The sequence below is a fragment of the Capra hircus genome, chromosome 25 (genome assembly GCF_001704415.2).
Source record: "Capra hircus breed San Clemente chromosome 25, ASM170441v1, whole genome shotgun sequence".
NCBI lineage: Eukaryota > Metazoa > Chordata > Mammalia > Artiodactyla > Bovidae > Capra > Capra hircus.
Genome location: NC_030832.1, coordinates 22,610,060 through 22,618,834, shown reverse-complemented (window position 1 = coordinate 22,618,834; position 8,775 = coordinate 22,610,060). Strand labels below are relative to the sequence as shown.

Below are 8,775 nucleotides of genomic sequence, written 5' to 3'. Positions count from 1 at the left end.
GGCAATGAAGGGTTTTCCAGGTGGCGCTAATGGTAAAGAACCCACAAGCTAATGCAGGAGATATAAGGGATGCAGGTTTGATTACTAAGCCAGGAAGATCCTCTGGAGGGGGTCAAGGCAACCCATTCCAGTGCTCTTGCGCAGAGAATCCCAGGGACAGAGGAGCCTGGCAGGCTGCAGTCCATAGGGTTGCACAGAGTCAGACACGACTGAAGTAACTTAGCACAATAGCAACAGGAAATGAAAAGAGGAGTGGGACTTAGCCAGGAAAAGTAACCTTTCATTCTTAAAAATGTTACGCATCTTGTACTTTTGGGCTGTCCACCTTTTTTCTTATACAAAGACTGTGCACTTGTGTATTCTATCATTTTGAACATTCTCTGTGTATGCGCTTAGTCATGTCGGACTCTTTGCGACCCCATGGACTGTAGCCTGCCAGGTTCCTCTGTCCATGGGATTTCCCAGGTAAGAATACTGGAGTACATTGCCATTTCCTCCTCCAAGGGATCTTCCCAACCCAGGGATTGAAACTGTGCTTCTTGGGTCTCCTGCATTGGCAGGCAGGCTCTTTACCACTAGCGCCACATGAGAAGTCCCATTTTGAACGTTAACAAAAGGTAATATTTTAATTTCCCAAAGTCTACATAAGTACCTGCTTCTTATTTTAAAAAGTGAAAGCAGAACAAACACTATTTGAAGCATCCCTTGGCCACAGCCTCCAATCCCATCCAGGCCCTTTCTCATAAAAAGTTACTGTTGAAGTCTCATAAAAAGTAATTATCTTTGAAGTCTGTAAAATATACCCTTTTATTTAAAAAGTATTGATACTTTTATTAAACAAAGTGACTCTGAAAAGTCATGCTCTGGTAAGGCACATAAACACAGTGACTTTGGTTTTTTAAAGTAGCTTAGTTTCTCGTCTCTGAAGAATCATCTATGGCTTTGAAAAGTCTTTTGACACATCTCCAGCCCTCTTGCCAGGTGACAGAACCAAAGGTGGGTATGTAGGCAAAACATCAGTAATAGCATTTAAAAGAAGATGCCCAGACTCAGCGCTTTTAGGTCTGGGTGGGTTAGTCAGAGAGATAGCTGTGAATGTTGATTCACATCTGGTTTGGGGGATGTGAATTCTGAGATAGTTTTAAGACTTGGTGGTACATTTTTAGGTAATTTTTTATTTCCTGGTGAACCCAAAGACTTTGGTTTGAGTGGCAGAAGAGTGAGATGAGATTCTGTTTCGAGAAATTTAACAGAGTTCCAAGAAAGAATTCTTCGTCTTTGGTTGCTGATTTGGTCTCAGAGGTGTGCTGGGGACACTTTTTGTTCCAAGTCAGCCAGTCATCGATAGAGTACCACTGCCTTGCTCTTCATTCACAATCACATCGATTTCTTCCTTTGTGATACCCAGGGTGTTACCCATTATCCGCAACACTTCGTGATGTTGTTTTTGGTGTTTGAAAATACCCTACGAAGAGGTTTCTCATGAGGCTCTTGTCAACTTCTTCTGCATTACTTAGTAACTTCATCAACTTCTTCTGCACCTCATCCAGCACTTCCTGTTGGACCTCATTTTGTTTTTTTCAGATCTTTAATTTGTCCTTCCTTTAGATTCCAGGCAGCATTCACTTTCTCCTGATGTCCTTGCGCCAATGTTAATTTCCCTTCTAGGTTTATCTACCTTTGCCATCCATTCTGCGGCTACCACCTTCAGGTTAGCTAGTGCTTGGGCATCCTCCTTTACTTGCTCTCACGACACAGAAAGCTGTCTCAAAGCGTCATCTCTCTGTGTTGGGATGATATTCACTTGTTCCTTCAATGACTCTGTCTGCAAACTGTCTTGTTGATTTGCACTTTCCATTGCATTAGAAGACAGAAGGAACTTTTCCTCCAATGCGGTGACTTTCGTTCATAGTTTAGCCGCTCCGTCTTCTGCAGCCAAAGCCTCACAGTTAGAAGACACTTCTGCTTCTACAGCCCATTATGCACTCTCTCCTGTTCCTGCTTTAAGCGTAGATCTTTGCTGTGTCAATGTTGAACCTCTGTCTGGAAGGCATGGTTTTCCATTTATTTCTGTTTTAGTACCAGTATGGCTTCATTTCTCTCCTGTCGAAATGTGTCTTTTCTTGCATCGATGTCACTACATTTAAAAATGACTTATTTCCTGTTTTGCCTTGTTCTGTTCCTTTGAACCGATGCTCAAAAGCAAGCGCCTTCTCCTCCATTGTAAAATATTCCAATTTTTTCTCTCTCCACATCATAGACAGCTGCATATTTGTCTCTTGCAATGCTTGATTTTCTGTTTCCTTTTCCCTAGATGTCTCTACTATTTTTCCCTTTTCCTCTTCTAGTTGACACATCTCTGATTCAACGCCAACTGCTATCTCCTTCAGGCTGATTACTGCCTGCTTCAAAAGGTCGTTTTTCACTCACTTTATTAGTGAAATTTTCACTTAAGCAAAGTAATTCGTCACTTTTGGATTGGATTAAAAGTTCCTTTTCCTTAAGTTTTGTGAGTTACCCTGTTTCTCCTGTAGCTGCTACATTTCTGAATCCACTTGTTCAAGTCGCTTTCTTTCTAGTTCTGAACCGTCTGCGATGGAATTGAACAAACTCTGATTATCTTCCTGGAGGGTTCTAATGGTTGCATCTTTTTCCTCCATTAATTTTCTTAACTCTCCAATCTCTTCTTTGAGCATTTTGGAAGAGTCACTCAATTCATCAGCTTTAACTGCCTTAAGAGAGGCTGCTGACGTGGAGCTAAGTGGTTCTTCAGAAGGCTGTGGTAAAATCAGGTCAGACACTCCAAAGAGAAAGCCTTTGGCACTGCAAAGCTGCTCTAGGCTGAGATTAATTTGTGCCACCTGCTGCTCCAAGTTTTTGAGTTGGATTTTATTCCTTTCGTCATTTTGATCAGGTCAGTACAGTTCATCTGTAGTTTAGAATTATTAACCTTGTCAACTGAAACCGGTGCCTGAAATTGTTGAAGTTCTTTCTGAAGACTGGTTGACCCACACTGCATATTCTGTACCAGGCCATCATGGGCTCTTTCCATTCTTCTAGCATCTTCACCTGCTGTCTCAATTTATCACGTTCCCATAGAAGCTCCTCAAATGGATCCATATGAACGTCTCTCACCTACCACCATTGCTGGACGTTTGCACTGTTGTCAGTAAAGTCTGACATTTCTGAGTCAAAGCATCAGTTTCAGTGTCTTTTTCTCGAACCATGTGGGATGAATTCTGGATCGTTTCTCTAAACATATCCTGGTCGTTTCTCTAAACAAATATTCTCTAAACATATTTCAGGATATGTTTGTATATGTTCAGGATATGTTAGAGAAATCTGGTGGAGAGTTCTGTGGTGGCATCTTTGAATTTCAGGAGGTCAGCTTCTTTGGCCACAATAATATGTATCATTCTGAAAGTTTCTCTTGTAAGACGATTATTTTCCCTAGTTTTCTCATCTAAAACAGCTAACATTTGTTCTCTTTCCAAAGCATATGCTTGCAACTGATGAATCTCTTCATTACCTTGGCCACTGGAAGAAGCTGAAGATACTTTCATACAAAGAAACCGTATCTCCAAATCTTTTTGCCAGATGAGCTGAGTTAGCTTACCATTCTCACCATGGGACAGCTGATCAATCTGTTCAGTTAAAAGAGTATTTTTTTCAGTTAGAAGTTTTATCTCCAATTTTTGTTATTTCTTGTGATAATCTTTCAGTTTCAGCTTTAGATCAGTCATGCTTTTCACTTCCGTTTTCTATGTGAAGACTCTGAATTTCTGTTACTCGAAAAATGTCACAGCTTTCTACTGGCATATACTGAGATTCTTCAGGCAACTGGGTTTTGATTTGTTCTGTTGCATCTTGCAAATTTCCAATTTCCTCCCCTTGGGCGGAAAAGAGCTGATTGTGTTTAATATTCATTTGCTCACGTTGTTATCTGAGATCTTTCTATTTCTTTTGATGAGATTTAATTTCAAGATTATCTTCAACTGTGCTCCATGGAGAGTCCTCAGATTCTATTTCTGGAACAGTTTTAGGGTTAATCATTGTTGTGGTTTGACTGTGTTCTCCCCTCGGTCGATCCAATTCTTCTTTCAGATGATTAATTTCTTCTCTCATGGATTCAAGACTTTTGGCTTTCTCCACTATGGTTTACTGTAAATTTTCCATTTTTCTTAAGGCTTGAGTATACTGATTTAACTCCTCCTGAAGCTGTGGACCTCCTTGAAGTTTTTCAATAAAAATGTCTTTCTCCCTTATGTTGTTTCAACTGCTTCCACTCTTCTAAACTAGATGACAAAATTTCTTTGGTTTCTTTGTGGTCAGCAATCATCTGATCAACAGTATTTCTCTTCACCGAGTTTAACCAAACCCTCACACTCCAGCTATTAGGCCGAGCTGTCTGGGTCCTCTGTACTTGACGGTTTTTTAATAGCTTGCTCAGACTTCCTCCTTTCTTCCAGTAGCCTCTGTGCTGCCTGACACAATTCTGCTTCTAACTGTCCTTTTTGCATTTTTTAATGAATTAACTTTTCTTTTTGCCCATCCAACTCTTTAGTAATGTTCATTTTATCATCTTCAAGTTGACGAACGCTCTTTTTTTCCACATTCCAGATCTTGTTTTAGTTTACTGATGATGCTATCTCCTTCTTTTTTTTTTTTTTGGATTTCTGATCTTTCATCAAAACCACGCACATTGTCGTTTTTTGTTTCTGCCTGTCCAACTCTCCTAACTCAGGGATCAGTAATTTCTTTTCAGCAGTGACAATGAGTTTTCCTTCCTTGATTTCCAAGTCCTATCTTAAATGAGGTACTTCTGGATCCAAGCTCACGTGTCTGATAGTTGAGCTTTTAATGGGTTCATATTCATTGCTCAATCTGACAAGTGAGGGTTGAAGTTGTTCCGTTTCTCCATTTAATAATGAATTTTCTTTTTCTAAAACTTGGGCTCGTTTTTGAAACTTCAGGTTCTCTTCAATGAGATTTTCATTCTGCTTCAAACTACTTAATCTCATCATTTCATTTTCAGCATCAGACAGTGGCTGTTGTTGTCTGGATGCTTCTTCCAGGGATGTTCTCTGTGGAAGAACTTTTTCCTTTTCTGTCACAGCATCACTATGCTTCCTAGTAGAAGGCCTCAACTCACCTTTTTTAAGTCTTTTATTCGTTTCATTTATCTGGTCTTGTTCTCTAACTGAAGACAATTCCTTTTCTACAGAAGACAATTTTTTTTTAAGGTATTTTACCCTAATCTCAAGTCCTTTGGTTTTCTTGGTAGATGCTACTTTTTCAGTGGCTAGGACTTGAATGGCTTTTTGCATATCATGAATCATCTCCTCGTAATCTTTTAATTGTTTTCGATGCCTGCCACTTATTTCTGCCAGTTTCTGCTGATGAATTTCCTGCAGTACTGCCATTTCAAGTTGATGGTCATCAATTTCCTTATTTCGAGTCTGTTCAAGTTCCTTGATAGTATTTTGCAGTTTATAGATTTCCTTTAGATTAGAACTAGCTGCTCCATGTGCTGTAGAAGTTTGAGCAAAATGTCTCCAATGGCTGACATCAGCCTCAAGTCTTAAAACTTCATTTGACAATCTATTTATTTCTTGTTGTGACCAAATTAGATCAGCGAAGTCCATATCATCATTCTGGAAAGCTAAAGCATGCTGATAGACATCATAACCCAGTGAAGAGGGTGCAGGAGTTGAGGGCTGAAAGCTATCCTGGAGATTTACTGAGTGGATGACTGACTGCAGCTTTAGCAACTGATCCTTCATTGCTACCTGTCTTGCTGTCAGAAGTCTGATTTCTACGTCTTTCTGGTGTAACTGATGTCTGTAGCTAGCAGTTTGCTGCTTCAGCTGAAGCTCTGAGGCTTCATACTTCTCTTCTAGATCGCTACAAAGAATTCGAAGCCTCTCAATCTCTGATTTTAAGACTGATTGAAAGTCGACAACCTCCTCTCTTGCAGAGTCAGGGAGTTCTTCTACCTTTTCAGCTCCCTTCCTCAGCACATCTTTTGTGAAACTAGAAACACAGTCTGTTAAAAAGGCCATAGTATCACCCACTTGCCCCAGGGAATGGCCTAAGCTGGAACCAAGGCCACCAAACCAGGACATTGTCACAGGTCGTAAAACTGACCTGATCTGTCCTGCGAAAAAGATCCAGCGGAGTCGGACAGCCTCACTGCTGACCAGCTCGAGGTTAAGAAAAAAATGAGAAGTTTCTAGGCAACGTGGGCTGCTGAAGGCCCCTCTATAGAACCCTCGGAGCCCCAGGCATGGCCTGTGACCTGACAAAGAACCTATCTCCTGTGACGTGTCCCGGCTCGGGCGTCTGCTCATCCTCACAACTTCCCAGCGCTAGGGTCGGGCACTTCTCTGCTTGCGTGATTTTCCCAGGGCCGGTAACACCCCGGTCCCCTGGACCGGCGACCATCACCGCAGCTCTGACGGCACCATCGGTGAGCGCATGTTCATAGAAAGCACACCTGTCTCTTTCTCTTTTTCTCTTCTTTATGATATGGAGTGACATTCAAGGTAGATTTAAATCAATAAAAGAGAAGCGGCACTACAGTAATAGTATTCAAATGGGAATAAAATATATTTAATTGCCTCTGACTTTTTTACTAAATGGCATCTCACATACACACAGTCCTGCAGCTTGTTTCATGCAACTATTTTTTTTTCTTAAAAAAAAAAATCGAGGTAACATGTACATAGGGACACACGTCCGTCTTAAGAATCCAAGTTGCTGTATTTTGACAAACGTCTACACCTGCGCATAAGCACGGCCCTGATAAAGACTTGGACCGTTTCCATCGTCCCAAAGCTTCTATCCCGTTTCACTTCGCGCAACAATCCCCCCGCCCCCACCTCCGAGAGCCCTGCCCGGGGGTCTAGTCCCGAGGGTGACTTTTTCTGTCCGCTCTTTGTGTCTGCTTTGCCCACCGCGTGTTTGCGATCTAGTCTGGGAAGTGAGTTAAATATTAATATTTAATATTAATATTCGCTGAGCGGAAGCACAAGCACGTCGAGGTCCGGGTGGACCGCGGGGCCCCGGGCGGCCGCGCGTCGCCGGGCCCAGGGAACCACCTGGAGGCGTGGGGACCACGCGGCCCCCGGGCAGGCGGGCGGCGGAGGCCTGGCCGCGCGCCGCCTGGGGCCTGGAGCTCCCCGCCCGCCCCGACCCGGCCGAGCCGGCGGGCGGCGCCGCTGGAAGTGACGCGGAGAGGGCGGGGCCGCAGGCCTGGGGAGCCGTGCCGCCGCCGCCGCGCCTCGGCCGGGAAGCGATGTAGGAGCCGCCAGGCCGTCCCCCGTCCTGCCCGGCCGGAGCCCCGCGGGCCGCCGCCGCCGCCGCCGCCGCCATGAAGAAGCAGTTCAACCGCATGAAGCAGCTGGCCAACCAGACCGTGGGCAGGCGAGTGCGCCGCGCCGGGCCGCCGGGGGTCGCGCGGGCCGGGGGTCGCGGTCGCGGGGGCGGACCGGCTTCTTCCGCGCGCCCCGCCGCTACGGGCCAGGCTGAGGCTCCGCCCGAGGCCGGCGGGGCCCAGGGTCGGGGTCTGCGCCACGCCGCGGCCTGGAGGCCCGCTCTGGGCCGCCGCCTGGCCCCCGGAGACCGGCGGGGCGGGCCGCGCCTCCCACTCCTACCCCTCGGGTCCCCACTGCCCCGCGGAGCATCGCCCTCCTGGGACTGCAACTGCCCCTAGTCTTTCCCTACCCCGGGATCTGGCAGCCCGGGCCGCCGCCTGGGGCTGCAACTCCGATCAGTGGTGTGTCCGAGGCTGCCGGGCTTGGGGGCGGCATTCCCAGCCTTTCCGAGTGGCCCCCCTGCTGCAAAACCTCACTTGCAAGTGCCTGGGGGCGGGGGATGGGGGGTGGCGAGCAGTCAAGAAGCAAGGGTCATAAGCCCAGCGGATCTGCCTAGTGAGTTTCAGAACGCCCTTTGAGGGAGCTACGAGGTGGTGCTGTCTCTAGACCAGAGGCGAATATGAACTGCACAGCTTACATTTAAAAAAGCTTGGGGCGGGGGGCGGATTAGGAGAAAAGGATTCTGGAAACGCCTAGCCCCAGTTTAAAAATAAGTATCATTTTAAAAGTCTTTCTCACTTTGGGTTTGGAAGCAGCTCCTGCTCCCTTGCTTCTTTGGGATTCCTTGACTGCTTGACAAGCCTTGATTCTGAAATGACAGGAGAGAACGGAGTTAGTAGAGGATCCGGCCATTGGGACAGGACTGGTCTGTGGTCTTGAGAGCTTCTGAAGATGACTGTCATGTGCTGTGTTACCTGGGGCAGATTTTTCAAGGTCTGTCCAGGGCAAATTAGCTGTATGGTAGCGATTTTGCTGTTTATTCTGGGAAGAGAGATGAATGCGGGAATCTTTTTTCACCGCGTTGACTTCTTTTTTTTCAGCAGTTGAGTCAAAGGGGGAGTTTGGTTTGGCCAAAGCACGTGGCACACTTCTTTTTTGCGTGTGTGTATGAAAATACTTTTACTTCCTCTTGAGTTTTCTAAATGTGCTCTTGACTGTTTCGTTTCCCTCAACTTTTTTTGCTTAGTTTTGTTGTTTGGGTCTTTTTGGTTCCCCACCCTGTTAGCTTGGGGTGCATTTATCCTTTTTCCAGAGTTAATTCCTGTCTAGGCTAAAGCCTAGATGTGCCTTGTTTTCTGTTATTTGTGGGGAAATGATAGAAATAACGTGGAGAGGAAGGTTGACAATGTATTGTGGTGGTGGCGGTTGAGTCGCTATGTCGTGTCGGGTTTGCGACGGT

At 45.4% G+C, this 8,775-nt stretch overlaps 1 protein-coding gene and 1 pseudogene across 5 annotated transcripts in view; one reads left to right on the top strand and one right to left on the bottom strand.

Moving 5' to 3' along the window:
• LOC102185238 lies at positions 1,331-7,374 on the bottom strand (annotated as a pseudogene).
• ARHGAP17 (Rho GTPase activating protein 17) overlaps positions 7,254-8,775 on the top strand; it is a 96,438-nt gene continuing 94,916 nt past the window's right edge. For all 5 annotated transcript variants that reach the window (XR_001917259.1, XM_018040527.1, XM_018040524.1 and 2 more), the window contains exon 1: positions 7,254-7,425. Coding sequence is in view for 4 of the 5 variants with exons in the window: in XM_018040527.1 (XP_017896016.1) it covers positions 7,373-7,425 (53 nt within the window). In the remaining variant the exon portion in view is untranslated. The remainder of the gene's footprint in view (positions 7,426-8,775) is intronic.